Consider the following 19907-nt stretch of genomic DNA (forward strand, 5'->3'; position numbering starts at 1 on the left):
CCACCAAGTCATTACAAAAATTCCAGACAAACAACATGTAAAACTACAAGTAATATCCCCATAGTCTAGTAAAGGCATAAATGTAGCTGATACTAGCCTCCTTCTGACTTCAAAAGAAAAACAGACCTTATTCCTAAAATGAAATCCCAATTTCAATGTGTAAATTGTTTTCTTATGCAATTTAAAAGAGAGGGCGTCATTAATTAAAATTCCAAGATGTTTATATGAGGTGAAAGACCTACTCTCGATAATCTCTGCCTTAGCATGACCCACTTCCGGCGCCGACAGAGATGGCCACCTCGCTTTGCGATCACCATCGTGCGAAATCATTGCGCTGTCTGACGTAAGACAATAAACACCCTCTTCGTTCAAGTTCCATAGTGGAATACTAATCTGGCTCCTATAACTACTGTAAAAATACAATTTTACAAAAAACATAGAGACATAGAAGTGAAAATTATGGAAAATTTATATAAAAATAAGCCTTAATTTAATTAAAAACAAACAATAAATGTGCCAATTTAGCTGTTAAAGTGGTATTAGCAGGTCGGCCAACCAAGTATAAACCCAGTAAACCACACAGCAGCCTGGGCAGCACAGAGATGGAGACAATGGAACCTGGAGGGACTATTGTAACAAATGTTTTACCATCAAGACACACACACACACACACACACACACACACACACACACACACACACACACACACACACACACACAGCTCTTCTCACCTCTCACTGTCACCCAGCTCTCTGGTGATTCTCCTTCACTATATTTACACTTGTAGGAGCCTTCATCTGACTTGGATACTACAGGGATGGTCATCTCTCCATTGGTCTCATTCCCGATGAGTACTCGCATCTTTGTAGAAATCAGCCGTGCGGTTCGGGTTTGTTTCCTGATATCTATTTGTACAGCGCAGAGTCACAGAGTCTCCCTTAGTCATGGGATAGGCAGGGCTCTCCAGGATCACAACACCAGCTGTGTAACATAATACATCATTCTGTAAATCTGAAGTAATCCTTCACAATATATGAACATTTTATTAGCTTGTATTTTCTGAGATGCAAATATTCAGTTACAGAATTAAAACATCATTATCATACATTGAAATATAAAAAATGTTAGTGAGTGTTCTAAAATAGACTTATACCCTGACTACACCGCTCGTGTGCGCGAGCGTTGCAAAAGAAATTTAGAAATCTATATTCTTCAATTAATTGCACCCACACTGCTCGCGCGCGTCAATTAGCATCTTCGTTGCCAAGGGCTAAAATAGAAGTCAGTTTTATGTGTGACGCAGATCACGCTGCAAGTCCTGCCTCTCCCATCTCCTCATTGGTTTATAGAAGCAGATATCCACGTGCCATCTCCTCATTGGTTATACCCACGTGTATGATTGAAAGATGAACTGTGTTGTCGGTCGTCGTGGTAATACTATGAAAGTGTAGATGCCAATCACCATATAAGTTTAAAGAAGAAAAAGCCTGGAAGGAGGAGAGATGACTCGAAATGATTCGGTTGACCATTTTGTGTGTGGATTCATTATTGGAGTAGAGCACCTTGTGCATTTCAGGTCAAATAATAACGCAATGTTTATATCCCAGGACAAGTTATCTAGCAACAGCAAGCTAGCTAAATAGGACAAATTAGCTAGCAAGTGCAAGCTATATAGCTAAATAGCCATAAATGTCTAATGCTTTTCAACCTGTCCCAAAATTCATGTAATTGCTTTGGTGTGGGGGGACAAAATAAATGTATGCACGATGGGGCACGTGCGCACGTTCTGGTGTGAACAGCCGGTGTCTTCCACCATGGCCTGGTCATCGCTCAGTTCTGCAGAACATCCACAAATATGATATGATTGGTTACAGTAAGCTAAAATAATCTATTTTCTTTCCATATGAAATGACATTACTGTAACATTGACCAACAATCACTGAGTAACATAGGCCAACTGATGTCAGACTGCAGTATACTACAGTATACTTACATAAAGAGCATAGTGTAGATGGTATGTAATTTACCGGTTCTCATTGCTGAATGTAAGATGATAAAGTATTGATGAACTGTCTTTTCTCTTTGCTTATTTGAGTTGTTGTTCTTGCCATAATATGGACTTGGTCTTTTACCAAATAGGGCTATCTTCTGTATACCACCCCTACCTTGTCACAACACAACAGATTGGCTCAAACACATTAAGAAGGAAAGTAATTCTACAAGATAACTTTTAACAATGCTCGCCTGTTACTTGAAATGCATTCCAAGTGACTACTTAATGAAGCTGGTTGAGAGAATGCCAAGAGTGTGCAATGCTTTCATCTCAAATATAAAATATATTTAGATTTGTTTAACACATTTTGGGTTACTACATGATTCCATATGTGTTATTTCATAGATTTGAAGGCTTAACTGGTATTCTACATTGTAGAATATAGCAAAAGTAAAGAAAACCCTTGAATGAGTAAGTGTGTCCTAACTTTTGACTGGTGCTGTGTATAAAACATAGCAAAATCAGGTTTTTACCGTACAAGAGTGGTTGGCCAATAGTTTGATGTCTGTCTGGATCGCTACCGTGGATTTAGGCTCTGACCAACCAGGGGAGAGATAGAGACTCATAATCAGTCTTCTAAATGAACCCTACCATAGCCATACCACCAGGAGATAGACGACTTGAAAATGGGATGGATATTTAACAACGCTTGGTGAGTAAGGTCAGTATGAAACCACAAAATCTGTGTTATAGTTTAACTTCTTGCGTCGAGCCATCCCGGATCCGGTATCGTGACTACAGCCTCAAGCTCATTACCATAACGCAACGTTAACTATTCATGAAAATCGCAAATGAAATGAAATTAATCTATTTGCTCTCAAGCTTAGCCTTTTGTTAACAACACTGTCATCTCAGATTTTCAAAATATGCTTCTCAACCATTGCAAAACAAGCATTTGTGTAACAGTATTGATAGCTAACGTAGCATTTAGCGTTAGCATTCAGCAGGCAACATTTTCACAGAAAACAGAAAAAGCATTCAAATAAAATCATTTACCTTTGAAGAACTTCGGATGTTTTCAATGAGGAGACTCTCAGATAGCAAATGTTCAGTTTTTCCTGAAAGATTATTTGTTTAGGACAAATCTCTCCGTTTTTCTGCGTCAGGTTTAGCTACGAAAAAAACCTGTATCCAAGATTGTATAAATCTATCCGCAAGCTCATTAGCATAACACAACGTTAACTATTCATGAAAATCGCAAATGAAATGAAATGAATCTATTTGCTCTCAAGCTTAGCCTTTGTTAACAACACTGTCATCTCAGATTTTCAAAATATGCTTTAGAACCATAGCTAAACAAGCATTTGTGTAACAGTATTAGTATTAGCCTAGCATAGGGTTATGCCTCTATTTCAGCATGCAACATTTTCCACAAAAAACAGAAAATAATTCAAATAAAATCATTTACCTTTGAAGAACTTCAGATGTTTTCAATGAGGAGACTGTTAGATCGCAAATGTTCCGTTTTACAAAAAATATTATTTGTGTCGACTAATCGCTCTGTTTTGTTCATCACGTTTGGGTAAGAAAAAAAAAGAAAAAGTCATTAAAACGCTAACTTTTTCCAAATTAACTCCATAATATCGACAGAAACATGGCAAACCGATGTTTAGAATCAATCCTCAAGGTGTTTTTCACATATCTATCGACGATAAAATCCATCGTGGCAGTTTACTTTCTCTTCTGAAGAAATGGAACGCGCATGGACCTACAGATTACGCACACAGGACACCGGGCGCTACACTAGGTAAATGTAGTCTCTTATGGTCAATCTTCCAATGATATGCCTACAAACACGTCACAATGCTGCAGACACCTCGGGGAATAGACAGAAAGCGCAGGCTCATTCCTGGCGCATTCACAGCCATATAAGGAGACATTGGAACACAGCGCCTTCAGAATCTGGGGCATTTCCTGTATGAAACTTCATCTTGGTTTCGCCTGTTGCATTAGTTCTGGGGCACTCACAGATAATATCTTTGCAGTTTTGGAGACGTCAGAGTTTTGTCTTTCCAAGGCTGTCAATTCCATGCATAGTCGAGCATCTTTTCGTGACAAAATATTGCGCTTAAAACGGGCACGTCTTTTTTTCCAATAATGACACAGCGCCCCCATAGGTTGAAGAGGTTAAAGATCATCAGCCATGGTTATGGATATACATAACAATGACATGAAAATAGGATACAAAAATGGTGATAACAGCCTGCCGTGGACCTTCAGAGTGATGGTCTTACTGCCAATCTGACCGTTGTCCCCTTCATCTGGCATAGTTTAGATCCCCTGAATCTTGTCAGTTCTCTGACTGTTAAACTGAAGTTTTGGTGTTCATCTTTAGTCTCCCCTAAAACTGGGATCCAGGTGAATATACAACTTCTGTGTTGAATTCTGCAATATCATTTCACACATTATAAAGGGTAAATATACATATTTTAAATAATTCTGACATCAATCAATGGTTGCACACTATATTACAATGATCTTATTACTGTGTAATTATTCATGTAGTACAATGTAGCAAGTGTTGTAATTACTTATTGTTACACTCCAATAATTGTTACAGTGTGCCTGTAATACTTGTTACAGTGTGCCTGTAATACTTGTTACAGTGTGCCTGTAATACTTGTTACAGTGTGCCTGTAATACTAGTTACAGTGTGCCTGTAATACTTGTTACAGTGTGCCTGTAATACTTGTTACAGTGTGCCTGTAATACTTGTTACAGTGTGCCTGTAATACTTGTTACAGTGTGCCTGTAATACTTGTTACAGTGTGCCTACATGAAAAATTACACAATAATAAACTGTAATGCAAAGTCCTATCTATTCAATAATAGATTATAATAGATTGGATTTATATAGCGCATTTCCAGGTTTCATTTATGCTGTTCGTGGCACTTTGCATATTTTCACTTTATATCTTTACGTATCTGAGTGTGTGGGTCCTTTTTAAGTTCATTAAAGTCCACTCCTCCCCCACATTCAGTAGAACAGGATGAGATGACAGGAAAAGAGAAGTGGGGGTGGATCTGATAACCCCTCCTCAGCTCACAAGTACAAATACCAATGTGTTTATTGTGTAATTATTCACCAGAAATGCATCATATACTGCATGGGCAACATTATAATTGCATATCAGTCTGAAGTAATGTGTTATAAACCCTTACAACAAAAAATGTCAATGTATTAAGAAAGAAATACTGTTACAGTTCATCGAAGTATTAAAGACATAACTGCGGTTATCCTAGTCTGGCAATGTATCATATTATGTAATAGAAACAATAATTGTAATGAATGACAGCCATTAGGCACAGGGTTTTAAGATCTGTTGTGTTCTAGAAGCACTGCAACAGCTGCTGACACAACCACACCATTGGCACTCATTCATAACTGCAGAATAGATACATTTTGATATGTTCCTGAATATAGGTATTATGTAGTTGTTCAAACAGTAGTAAAGCAAATGTTTTGAGATATCCAACCAATCACTGATGACTAGGCATTCTACATTCAACACACACCATGCAAATACCAACAATGAAGTTAGAGAAAGTTGACGGTTTTCCTTACTTCATCATGCAAGCAAGCTCATGCAATAGATCCTGTTTGGGGATGATTCTAACCTCTTGGTTTCACATTAGAATAAAGAGACCGTTGAAAAGACCCTAAGCAGCCAACTGACTAAAGTCAGTAAGTGGTTATCCATTTAGGCAAGACAGAATGTATCCTGTTTGGTTCCAAACACTAAGTGAGAAACTCTTCCAACTTCTCGGTCAAGTTTAATGGTGTAGTGGTGAATTAAAAATGCTCTGTTACATACATTGGGGTGTGAACTGGACCAAGACATGACATGCAAACTTGAGGCTCTGAAGGCCATTGGGAATGTTCACTCCAGGACAAAGATCCTGGCAAGGGTAGCCAAGTTCCTGGATAGAGACTATGAGGACCCAGGCAACATCTCTGATACAGGTCCACCATGACTATGCTTGTATCTCATGGTTCAGTGGCATAACAACAAATCTGAAGGACAAACTTCAAACGGCCCGAAACAAACTAATGTGAATTATGCTAAAACTAAGCCATATTTTCAACTACCTGATGGTGATTTGTTGTTCTCTCTCCAGGCGTAAGTCCTGGACCCTCTACATCAGTCCTAGTAGGAGTGGTTGTGGGCCTGGTTGTTGCTGGTGTTCTACTGGCCATTCTCCTGGTACTGCTGTGTCCATATAAAAAAGCCAAAGGTGAGACTTTTATAAATACTCATTTCACTTTTTTGGTTCATGTTTGGGAGAAAAATGTCTAATTACAAAAGTTTAAAACAGTAATGACTTGATACAGTATAATAGTATGCTATTCTCATTACAGATTCCTGTTGCAACATAATGTTCTCGTGAGTACACCTTTCAACTACGTTCCTTTTCATACAGTAAAATATAATCTGTGTGTTTCATGAGTATCTCTCTCCCTGTAGGCCCCCCAGCCCCAGAGCACCAACCTGGACCCCCAACAGGACCAAGGATCTACCCAGGGCCAGGCTCCTGATGCTGGGTATAATAATCTGCAGCATGGTCAGTCTCTCATCCCAGACCACTGTCACTCTCCTCTCTGTTACTTCACATACTGACTTTACACCATTCACTTTATATACATGTTACCGTAGTCTATGTCCCTAGGCAAGCTGATGGAAAACCAACCTATTAATCTCTCTCTATTCTTTGACCAACAGGTGGCGCTAACATCTATGATACAATCACACCCTCAGACAGTAATGACAATGGTACTGGGAAAGATAAAGGGGGATACCTAGTCAGTTGTACATAACTGAATGCCTTCAAATGAAATATGTCTTCCGCATTTAACTCTGAATCAGAGAGGTGCAGGGGAGAGGTGCAGGGGGCTGCCTTAATCGACATCCACGTCTTCGGCGCCTGGTTAAGAGTGGGTTGTTCAGGGGCAGAACCTTGTCTACTCAGGGATTCGATCCAGCAACCTTTCGGTTATTAACCACTAGGCTACCTGTATGTTAAATTTAGCATGAATACAGTATAGAGTTGTTGTTGCTGTTCTTCATACGTTTAATATTTCTAGCATACTAACAGTAAGTAGAGATATTAGTGTATTACCTGTATATTTCAGATGCTGGTGCTGCTACTGCTGGACCAAGTGATGTGATGTACGCCCAGATTCAACTCAAAAAGTTGGACAAGAAAAAGAAAAGTAATTCTTAACTGTCACATAAATTCATACAAAATGAAGCAGTGTTTTTTACTCATCAAATTTGATAAAAACACACAAATTCTCACCTCCTTCTCCTCCTCAGAAATGCCAGCTGATCCAAAAGAAAATCCAGTCTATTCTGAGATCAAGGCATGGAAGACCACAGGTGAGACCCATTCTATAGGTTGGCAGTCAGTGAAATCTAAATGTGTGATTTTGGAGATTTGAAAAAGATGCAGAGTTTTCAATAAGTTAATTCCTTAATTTGTTGACTGGAAATGTCCATTTTCAGCAGCAACTGGACCTGTTGATGTGACCTATGCTGAGGTTGACCTTAAACAGAAGGCCAAAGCCAAGAAGAAGAAAGGTAAGACTGGACATCCCTCCTTCCATATTCCCTCTATTATAACCTCACACCTCTGACCCCATATTGACTAGCTGCATAATATTCTGTATATAACTGTTATGTTATTCTGATGTTTTATCCTCACTCCTTACAGAAACAGCAACCCCACCTGAGACAGATTCAGTCTATTATCAATTGAAGCCAGGTACAGCCCCAGGTAAGACTAATAGCCATAAGCTATTGATACTTTATATGATACTAATATGGAACTAATGCTCAGATATCAAAGTATAATGTAGCTATTTAAAGTATGTATTTTGTTTGATTCTTAAGATTTTGTGTGACTGCATGTCCTAAACAACTTTGTCCGGTGATATGCTGCAGGTACTTGAGGGGGTCAGGGATGGAGGGATGGAGAGATGAAAGGATGGCGGGTTGGAGGGATGGATGGATGGATGGAAGGACACACCATCAGAGGAGGAGCAGAAGCAGAAGGAAACCGGAACATGGATTTTGTGCTCTCAATGCACACAATCAAACAAACACATGCACAAACACAATAACACCTTGTACATTAAGGAGTTCTTACTTATTTCATTTACCAACAGATATATTATTTAACTTTGGGATATGTGGGGCGGTAGCGTCCCACTTGGCCAAAAGCCAGAGAAAATGCAGAGCACCAAATTCAGATCAATTCCTATAAAAATCAAGCTTTCATGACATCACACCTGTAAGATACCAAATTAAAGCTACACGTGTTGTGAATCCAGCCAACATGTCAGATTTCAAAAGGCTTTTCAGCAAAAGCAAACGATGCTATTATCTGTGCACTGATAGTAAACAAAAGAGAGAGAACATTTCAACCCTGCAGGCGCGACACAAAACGCAGAAATAAAAATATAAATCATGCCTTACCTTTGACGAGCTTCTTCTGTTGGCACTCCAATATGTCCCATAAACCTCAAAAAATGATTCGTATTTGGTTTGTCCTCGGGGTTTCGCCTGCTACATAAGTTCTATTATACTCACAGACATGATTCAAACCGTTTTAGAAACGTCAGAGTGTTTTCTATCGAAATCTACTAATACTTTGCATATCTTATCTTCTGGGGATGAGTAACAGGCAGTTGAAATTGGGCATGCTTTTCATCCAAAATTCCAAATCCTAGAGAAGTTTAAGCATGGTTTAATTGTGTTTCACTGTAACAGCTTCTTTTTTTTTCTTTTTATATATGGAGTAATGATGATGGATCTTATCTGCAGCTACAGCAATTGAATCTGCTTTTTATTGTGTATTGAATTGTATTGTTTTGTTGTAAATGTATTACAATTTATTATCTTGGATTTGTTATGTCTGTCATTCAGATGATAGAATAACATATTTGTATATGAATTTCTAAAAGTGTTATTCACGTTTTCTTCCAATTTGCCTGTTGTCAGGTTTTGCGCTACTGGTAAGAAGTCAGGTGCAGGAGAGCAGAGAGTTGTGATCAGGCTGTAATGGCTGTCTTGGGTGGAAGAAGGAGAGGACCAAAGCGCAGCGTGGTTAGTGTTCATCTTTTTAATAAACAACTGAACACTTCAAAAATACAAAACAACAAAGTGACAACCGAAACAGTTCTATCTGGTGCAGACACACAAAGAATGAAAATAACCACCCACAAAACACAAAGGAAAACAGGCTACCTAAATATGGTTCTCAATCAGGGACAACGATAGACAGCTGCCTCTGATTGAGAACCATATCAGGCCAAACACAGGAATAGAAAATATAGAAAAACTAACAGACTGCCCACCCCAACAAGACAAAACAAAGGAATAAAAGTCAGAACGTGACACAGGCGTACATTTGAATAGGCAGAAGTAACAACAGACGGACGCAACTGCAGCAAACAACCTCCAGCCAAATGGCAAATAGTGCAAAGCGCGACAGTCACAATAATGCAATAGTTAAAACAATCAACATGGAAGTCGGGGAAAAACCAGCCTGGCGCTTAACATGAAACATGTAACAAAACAATTCCACACAAAGACATCGGGGAAACAGAGGGAATATATATGTAGTGTGATTAGGGAATGTAAACCAGGTGTGCGGGGAAACAAGACAAAACAAATGTAAGAATGACAAGTGGAGCGGCGATGGCTAGAAGGCCGGTGACGTCGACCGCCAAATGTCGCCCGAACAAGGAGAGGAGCCGACTTCGGAAGAAGTCGTGACACCTGTACTTTTACAATATCTTTGCATTGTGCTTTTTTAATAAACTATATTTTATCCATCAGATGATATGAGTGCTTTGTTACAGTAAATGGATATTGTCATCTTCAACTTTTTCATAAAACATAATTTGGTCAAACCTCCTTTCAGCCTAGTATAGATCTCAGGCTCCACAATGTGTGAGTTAAAGGGCAATCTGCTATTTCTGCATCAATTTTTGGACTTAATTATATCTACCCATTGAATCTTGAAGAATATAACATAAATGCCCCAAGAGCAAAGTTCAAAAGCTGCACCCCATCAGCTGACACATTGAGATTTTTCAGAATGACTTTTTGGGGAAGAGTGTGCCTGAAAATAACAGTTCTTCTCGGTTTTATTATGTCATATACTCTGCAGGAGTTCTGAGAATCTAGTAACCTACGTATAAATGACTACCTGTTCTCCCATATTGCCTCTTCATCCTACAGACTGGTCATGACGATTAATGACATTAGTGGTGTGTGACTCTTACTGCTATTTCCAGTGTCCCTGCATGGTCTGGAAGGTCACTGTTCCAGTTAGAGGGTTTCTGTGTCTATGTGTTTATGTCTATGTGTTGAGACAGACAGCCGGCAGCCAGGTCATTGTCACTGTTCTTCAGAAACAGTCACAGAAAGTGGCATCACCGCAAGATGTTACCTGAAACGTAGAACGGAGCCTTCTATCAGTAACCTGGGACCCACTACTTTCCGAAAAAGTTGGCAGGTGTTTCATGTTCCTCACTGACCTATGAGCATGCAGAAGAAGTCATGCAAACACTTCTGCAGGAATATCTTTATTTTATTTAACCTTTATTTAACCAGGAAGGGCTCATTGAGATTGAAAATCTCTTTTTCAAGAGCGTCCTGGCCAAGATAGGCACCACCAAGTCATTACAAAAATTCCAGACAAACAACATGTAAAACTACAAGTAATATCCCCATAGTCTAGTAAAGGCATAAATGTAGCTGATACTAGCCTCCTTCTGACTTCAAAAGAAAAACAGACCTTATTCCTAAAATGAAATCCCAATTTCAATGTGTAAATTGTTTTCTTATGCAATTTAAAAGAGAGGGCGTCATTAATTAAAATTCCAAGATGTTTATATGAGGTGAAAGACCTACTCTCGATAATCTCTGCCTTAGCATGACCCACTTCCGGCGCCGACAGAGATGGCCACCTCGCTTTGCGATCACCATCGTGCGAAATCATTGCGCTGTCTGACGTAAGACAATAAACACCCTCTTCGTTCAAGTTCCATAGTGGAATACTAATCTGGCTCCTATAACTACTGTAAAAATACAATTTTACAAAAAACATAGAGACATAGAAGTGAAAATTATGGAAAATTTATATAAAAATAAGCCTTAATTTAATTAAAAACAAACAATAAATGTGCCAATTTAGCTGTTAAAGTGGTATTAGCAGGTCGGCCAACCAAGTATAAACCCAGTAAACCACACAGCAGCCTGGGCAGCACAGAGATGGAGACAATGGAACCTGGAGGGACTATTGTAACAAATGTTTTACCATCAAGACACACACACACACACACACACACACAGCTCTTCTCACCTCTCACTGTCACCCAGCTCTCTGGTGATTCTCCTTCACTATATTTACACTTGTAGGAGCCTTCATCTGACTTGGATACTACAGGGATGGTCATCTCTCCATTGGTCTCATTCCCGATGAGTACTCGCATCTTTGTAGAAATCAGCCGTGCGGTTCGGGTTTGTTTCCTGATATCTATTTGTACAGCGCAGAGTCACAGAGTCTCCCTTAGTCATGGGATAGGCAGGGCTCTCCAGGATCACAACACCAGCTGTGTAACATAATACATCATTCTGTAAATCTGAAGTAATCCTTCACAATATATGAACATTTTATTAGCTTGTATTTTCTGAGATGCAAACATTCAGTTACATAATTAAACATCATTGTCATACATTGAAATATAAAAATGTTAGTGAGTGTTCTAAAATAGACTTATACCCTGACTACACCACTCGTGTGCGCGAGCGTTGCAAAAGAAATGTAGAAATCTATATTATTCAATTAATTGCACCCACACTGCTCGCGCGCGTCAATTAGCATCTGCGTTGCCAAGGGCTAAAATAGAAGTCAGTTTTATGTGTGACGCAGATCACGCTGCAAGTCCTGCCTCTCCCATCTCCTCATTGGTTTAGAGAAGCAGATACCCACATGCCATCTCCTCATTGGTTATACCCACATGTGTGATTGAAAGATGAACTGTGTTGTCGGTCGTCGTGGTAATACTATGAAAGTGTAGATGCCAATCACCATATAAGTTTAAAGAAGAAAAAGCCTGGAAGGAGGAGAGATGACTCGAAATGATTCGGTTGACCATTTTATGTGTGGATGAATTATTGGAGTAGAGCACCTTGTGCATTTCAGGTCAAATAATAACGCAATGTTTATATCCCAGGACAAATGATCTAGCAACAGCAAGCTAGCTAAATAGGACAAATTAGCTAGCAAGTGCAAACTATATAGCTAAATAGCCATAAATGTTTAATGCTTTTCAACCTGTCCCAAAATTCATGTAATTGCTTTGGTGTGGGGGGACAAAATAAATGTATGCACGATGGGGCACGTGCGCACGTTCTGGTGTGAACAGCCGGTGTCTTCCACCATGGCCTGGTCATCGCTCAGTTCTGCAGAACATCCACAAATATGATATGATTGGTTACAGTAAGCTAAAATAATCTATTTTCTTTCCATATGAAATGACATTACTGTAACATTGGCCAACAATCACTGAGTAACATAGGCTAACTGATATGTCAGACTGCAGTATACTACAGTATACATACATAAAGAGCATAGTGTAGATGTTAGGTGACTTGCTGAATGTACGGATGATAGATGCAACTATGTAGCAGCTCAGATTAAGCTGAAATCTCCACCAGGCCTCCCTCATACTCAATCCATGGTAGAGCACGTGGTCAACCAATGTGGCCCTGATCTCATCTGAGACAACTGTCCTTCCTCGTCCTTGTCCTCCTCTTCCTTCTCTTACTCTCACTCCTTCACCTCTAGCTCTCGCTTCACCATTGACTTCCATTTCCCTCCAAAACAGGAGAGCTCATCTGTGGCTTTTTATAGTGCTAAAGCTCTGATTTCTAAGTGAACAATTCAGTGTTTACACCTGTGAGGAGTGGGTGTTGTCAATTGGTGTATAGAGCTTGGCATTGTGATTGGCGTTGCTTTCCAAAGGGTCTAAAGAGATTTTAATTTTGAATATTGTGCCTAATGTAGATAACTGTGTGTAGTGTTTTGCAAAAACTGAGTGTATAAAGCAGGAATTGTGCTTGCAATTTTGCAAACTTGGTTTAGGGATTTGGTATATGAGTTTCAGGTTTTGGTGATCGCATTCCAATTTTAGTGTGTAAACAATTGGGAAAAACTGTAAATATGATTAAATGCAGTATCAATGCAGTTAGTTACCTCTTGACCAGAAAAACTGAGGTTCACTGTAGAGTGTGTCATAGACTGGGTCTCCTCTTCCAGCTCTACACACATATCCTCCTGTGTGACTAGAACCAGCAGGGATCAGAGTGTAGGAGTCTTCACTAGTCCCACTGCCAGATAGAGGCTCTACAGAGTAGGACCTATCTGACAGGGAGGGTAACCCAGCTGTGTAGGGAACAGTTCGGTACCAGAAGAACCTCCAGCCTGTAGATGACTCTTTAACCCTACAGGTCAGAGTAACTGAGTCTCCAGGGTTCAGCCACTGAGGAGAGACACTCAGGACAGTTTGGGGATGATCTGTTATGAAGGAGATGACTCTATTAACATGTTCAGTCTTTAATTAAATCATTTTAGTTTAACATTTGTACCTATTTTGTTATAATGGTATTGTAACTTACCCCAAAATCAAGCTATAGTTTTGTTCCATCATTGTTCTCACTGTCTGCTATGACCTCAACCCTTTTGTATTTTTCTCACAATTTTGTCTCTTTCTATTGCAATCCCATAAAAACAGACTTACCTAACATGGTTAATTGTAGAGCATTACTTGTCTGGGAGGGTTTTGAGCCATTTATTTTCTGAAGACCTTCACAAGTATATAGACCATTCATTGCAGGACTGATTCTGTACTCAGGCTCTGTTTTGGAGTAGACTGACTTCCCACTGTTATAAAAAATAATACTCAAGGGTCATGTAACGGCGTTCTTCGTTTGTCGAAAGAGAGTCGGACCGAAATGCAGCGTGGTGGTTACTCATGTTCTTTAATGAAAGATATAGCGATATATGAAATAACTTAATAAATACAAAACAACAAACGGAACGTGAAACCTAATTACAGCCTATCTGGTGAACACTACACAGAGACAGGAACAATCACCCACAAAATACACAGTGAAACCCAGGCTACCTAAATACGGTTCCCCATCAGAGAAAACAAGAATCACCTGACTCTGATTGAGAACCGCCTCAGGCAGCCAAGCCTATACTAGACACACCCCTAATCAACCACAATCCCAATGCCTACAAAAACCCCAATACGACAATACAATAAACCCATGTCACACCCTGGCCTGAACAAATAATTAAAGAAAACACAAAATACTAAGACCAAGGCGTGACAGAACCCCCCCCCCCCCCCTAAGGTGCGGACTCCCTGACGCACCTCAAAACCATAGGGAGGGTCCGGGTGGGCGTCTGTCCATGGTGGCGGTTCCGGCTCGGGACGTGGACCCCACTCCATAAATGTCATAGTTCCTCCCCTTCGCGTCCTGGGATAATCCACCCTCGCCGCCGACCATGGCCTAATAGTCCTCAGCCAGAACCCCACTGAACTGAGGGGCAGCTCGGGACTGAGGCAGCTCGGGACTGAGGGGAAGCTCGGGACTGAGGGGAAGCTCGGGACTGAGGGGCAGCTCGGGACTGAGGGGCAGCCCGGAACTGAGGTGCAGCCCGGGACTGAGGGGACGCCCAGTACTGAGAGAAAGCCCAGTACTGAGAGGAAGCCCAGTACTGAGAGGAAGCCCAGTACTGAGATGAAGCTCAGGCAGGTAGTAGGCTCCGGTAGATCCTGGCTGGCTGGCGGATCTGGAAGATTCTGGTTGACTAGCAGATCTGAAAGATTCTGGTTGACTGGCAGATCTGGAAGAGACTGGTTGACTGGCAGATCTGGAAGAATCTGGTTGACTGGCAGATCTAGACGATCATGGCTGACTGGCGGATCTAGCTGCTCTGGCTGATCCATGTTGACTGACAGCTCTAGCTGCTCCTTGCAGATTGGCAGCTCCTTGCAGACTGGCAGCTCCTTGCAGACTGGCAGCTCTTTGCAGACTGGCAGCTCCTTGCAGACTGACAGCTCTGGCTGCTTCATGCCGACTGACATCTCTGGCTGCTTCATGCAGACTGACAGCTCTGGCTGCTTCATGCAGACTGACAGCTCTGGCTGCTTCATGCCGACTGACAGCTCTGGCTGCTTCATACAGACTGACACCTCTGACTGCTCCATGCAGGCTGACAGCTCTGACTGCTCCATGCAGGCTGGCAGCACCTTGCAGACTGGCAGCTCCTTGCAGACTAGCAGCTCCTTGCAGACTGGCAACTCTGGCTGCTTCATGCAGACTGACAGCTCAGGCTGCTCCGAACAGGCAGGAGGCTCCGGCAGCGCTGTAGAGGAGGAAGGCTCTGATAGCGCCGAACAGGCGGGAGACTCCGGCAGCGCAGGAGAGGAGAAAGGCTCCGACAGTGCTGGAGAGGCGGGAGACTCCGACAGCGCAGGAGAGGCGATGCGCACTGTAGGCCTGATGCGTGGTGCTGGCACTGGTGGCACTGGATCGAGGACACGCACAGGAAGCCTGGTGCGGGGAGCTGCTACCGGAGGACTGGAGTGTGGAGGTGGCACAGGATGGGCTAGACCGTGAAGGCGTACTGGAGATCTTGAGAGCAGTGTTGGCACAGGACGTGCAAGGCTAGGGATGTGCACAGGAGGCCTGGTGCGTGAGGCTGGCACCAACTTCACCAGCCGACTAACACGCACCTCAGGACGAGTATGGAGCGCTAACCCAGATGCCATCAAATCCCCGACTCGCTCCGTCGGACGAATTTTGTACCTATAGCACCAAGCTAGCAACTCCCTCATTACTCTCCACTCCACTTTCCCCATTAACTCCTTCACAGTCTCTGCTTTGCTCACCTCTAACACCGGCTCTGGTTCTGGTCTCCTCCTTGGCTCCTCACGATTAACAAGGAGAGTTGGCTCAGGTCTATCTCCTGACTCAGCCACTCTCCCTCTGCGCCGTCGTGATTGTCTCTCCAACTCCATTCTCCTATAGCCCTCTTCGCACTGCTCCAGCGAATCCCAGGCGGGCTCCGGTACTCTCTCTGGGTCGACCGCCCACCTGTCTATTTCTTCCCACGTAGTATACTCCATACCTCTGCTGTCCATAACGTCCTCCCTTCGCTGCTCCTGCTGCCTGTTACCACGCCACTCGGTCCGTGTGTGGTGGGTGATTCTGTAACGGCGTTCTTCGTTTGTCGAAAGAGAGTCGGACCGAAATGCAGCGTGATGGTTACTCATGTTCTTTAATGAAATATATAGCGATACATGAAATAACTTAATAAATACAAAACAACAAACGGAACGTGAAACCTAATTACAGCCTATCTGGTGAACACTACACAGAGACAGGAACAATCACCCACGAAATACACAGTGAAACCCAGGCTACCTAAATACGGTTCCCCATCAGAGAAAACAAGAATCACCTGACTCTGATTGAGAACCGCCTCAGGCAGCCAAGCCTATACTAGACACACCCCTAATCAACCACAATCCCAATACGACAATACAAATACCCCAATACGACAATACAATAAACCCATGTCACACCCTGGCCTGAACAAATAATTAAAGAAAACACAAAATACTAAGACCAAGGCGTGACAGGTCAGAAGGGTCAGAACAGCTACAGGTCTCTCTGCACAAACACATTTTATCACATTAGGTAACCTAGTGGTCAGAGTGTTGGGCCAGAAACCGGGAGGTTGCTGGATCGAATCCCTGAGCTGAAAAATTACAAATATGTCATTCTGAGCAAGGCAATTAACCCAATGTTCCCCCTGTGCCAAAGCTGAGAAATTAATTTGGGGTCCGTCTTGTCAACTGACACTGGTACTGACCAGCATGATCAGAGAGAGAGAGATGGTGGTGGTTTTACTGGTCTGCCTGGAAAGCCATTCTTTATTTATTAACCAGTGGTATGTCCAGTCTGTGTAGTTTGATAGTTCACACTGCAGCTTGACTGTGTCTCCCAAGTACAGTGTCTCCTGAGTAGTGACTATCTTCACAGAGGCTGTAGGCAGAGCTGTGGAAACAGTTCAATGAAGACAAATGCAGTTAGTGCACCAATCAGTTAAAAGTATGATCTTAGTACCATGCACCATATTTCTTCAATTATTACATGAAATGAGATTTAATTAATGGAGGAATCTGAACAGCAATGGTAGGCAGACCTTGAAATAGCCTTCTTAAAATGGGGCCCAATGTCAAGTTATTATGGGCATGGATGCATTGATGTGAGTGAGAGATAAGATGATATACCTGTCACCGTCAGTCTGACTGCATCACTCCACTAGAATGCTTCTTCTGATCAATATGTGTACCCAGACAACTGTAGTCACCATTGTCTGAAATCTTTATCTCACTGATTTCATATTCATACTCCCTACTGAGGAAGTCTACATCATCCTTGCTCCATGTGTATTTCCAGTCAGTGACTTCTCCCCTCTGTATGTTACATCTGAGAGTGACAGATTCTTCACTGAATATCTGGGAGGATTTGGGTTGTATGGTCAGAACACCCATTGCCTGTCCTGCACAAAATAAAACTAGCAATTGCTTAATTCGGGATCGGTGGTCCTTCCACGGGACGGTTGAGCTAATGTAGGCTAATGCAATTAGCATGAGGATGTAAGTAACAAGAATATTTCCCAGGACATAGACATACAGTGGGGAGAACAAATATTTTATACACTGCCGATTTTGCAGGTTTTCCTACTTACAAAGCATGTAGAGGTCTGTAATTATTTTCATAGGTACACTTCAACTGTGAGAGACGGAATCTAAAACAAAATCCAGAAAATCACATTGTATGATTTTTAAGTCATTAATTTGCATTTTATTGCATGACATAAGTATTTGATCACCTACCAACCAGTAAGAATTGCGTCTCTCACAGACCTGTTAGTTTTTCTTTAAGAAGCCCTCCTCTTCTCCACTCATTACCTGTATTAACTGCACCTTTTTGAACTCGTTACCTGTATAAAAGACACCTGTCCACACACTCAATCAAACATACTCCAACCTCTCCACAATGGCCAAGGCCAGAGAGCTGTGTAAGGACATCAGGGATAAAATTGTAGACCTGCACAAGGCTGGGATGGGCTACAGGACAATAGGAAAGCAGCTTGGTGAGAAGGCAACAACTGTTGGTGCAATTATTAGAAAATGGAAGAAGTTCAAGATGATGGTCAATCACCCTTGGTCTGGGGCTCCATGTAAGATCTCACCTCGTGGGGCATCAATGATCATGAGAATTCCATGCTATTTCTTGAGTAGAGTGCACATTTTTGAACATGAAAAGTTATTAATAAACACATTAGGCACATTTGGGTTGACTTGATACAACATTTTGAACAGAAATGCAATGGTTAATTGGATCAGTCTAAAACTTTGCACATACACTGCTGACATCTAGTGGTCACAATCTAAATTGCACCTGAGCTATAATAATACATGATGGCCTTTCTCTTGTGTTTCAATGATGATAATACAAAAAAATACAAAGTAACAGTTGTATTTTTCTTTGTATGATCTTTTACCAGATCTATTGTGTTATATTCTTCTACATTCCTTTCACATTACCACAAACTTCAAATTGTTTCCTTTCAAATGGTACCAAGGATATGCATATCCATGCTTCAGGGCCTGAGTTACAGGCAGTTAGATTTGGGTATGTCATTTTAGGTGAAAATTGGGGGGAAAGGGGCAGATCCTTAAGAAAAAAAGGGGCGGATCCTTTTGAGTCACTCAAAACACAAAACATGTCTATCCAAAAGCAGCTTTAAAAATGACAAATACAACATTTGATGAAGCATTATGAGATCAAGGCTTGATCAAGTGTACAAATATCTATCACCATCGTCTTCAGAGTGTCCAGAGTAGATGTGTGTACTCAGCACTACAACACAGAAAGTCACATTGCACCAATATAAACTTGAAATAAATAACAACATGCCATATTCATGTTACTGTTGTTATTAGTCACATGCGCCAAATACAATTGGTGTAGACCTTACAGTGACATGCTTACTTACTAGCCACTAACCGACAGTGCAGTTTCAAAAAACATGGATAAGAATAAGAGATAAAAGTAACAAGTAATTAAATTAAAGAGCAGCAGTAAAAAATAACAATATATAGAGGGGGATGCCGGTGCAGAGTCAATGTGCGGGGGCACCGGTCGGTTGAGGTAGGTAGAGTACATGTAGGTAGAGTTATTAAAGTGACTATGCATAGATGACAACAGAGAGTGACAGTGGTGTGGAGAGGGGGGGGGGGGGTGCGAGTAGTCTGGGTAGCCATTTGTCTAGATGTTCAGGAGTCTTATGGCTTGGGGGTAGATGCTTTAGAATCCTCTTGGACCTAGACTTGTCGCTCCGGTACCGCTTGCCATGTGGTAGCAGAGAGAACAGTCTATGACTAGGGTGGGTGGAGTCATCCAACCACTGAGTTAGCCTCAATCTTTAGTTCCTGAGTGATGACCTGGTTTTAAATGCACACCACACTAACCAGGTCTGCATGGCATCGACTATACAAGCTCAGGTTTTCACAGAGATGCAACATCAATGTAGGGTGGTCACATTCTTACTTCATATTTCCACCACATTTGCTGCAATTTCCTTTGAGTGCCATTTACTAAGCTTTTGCACTGTTTTCTCAATAAGGGCACACCAAAAACACCAAAAACAAAGCTAAAGCATGAAACTGACTTCATTTCCATTAATGTCT

At 41.5% G+C, this 19907-nt stretch overlaps 1 protein-coding gene across 1 annotated transcript in view; it reads right to left on the reverse strand.

Moving 5' to 3' along the window:
- The window catches only part of LOC135572704 (uncharacterized), a 221963-nt gene extending 208091 nt beyond the window's left edge, over window positions 1-13872 (reverse strand). The window contains exons 1-2 of the mRNA XM_065021135.1: window positions 13866-13872; window positions 13322-13642 (exon numbers count right to left, since the gene is read on the reverse strand). Of these exons, the coding sequence (XP_064877207.1) occupies window positions 13322-13642; window positions 13866-13872 (328 nt within the window). The remainder of the gene's footprint in view (window positions 1-13321; window positions 13643-13865) is intronic.
- Between the last annotated feature and the right edge of the window lie 6035 nt (window positions 13873-19907).

Source organism: Oncorhynchus nerka, linkage group LG8 (genome assembly GCF_034236695.1).
Source record: "Oncorhynchus nerka isolate Pitt River linkage group LG8, Oner_Uvic_2.0, whole genome shotgun sequence".
Taxonomy (NCBI): domain Eukaryota; kingdom Metazoa; phylum Chordata; class Actinopteri; order Salmoniformes; family Salmonidae; genus Oncorhynchus; species Oncorhynchus nerka.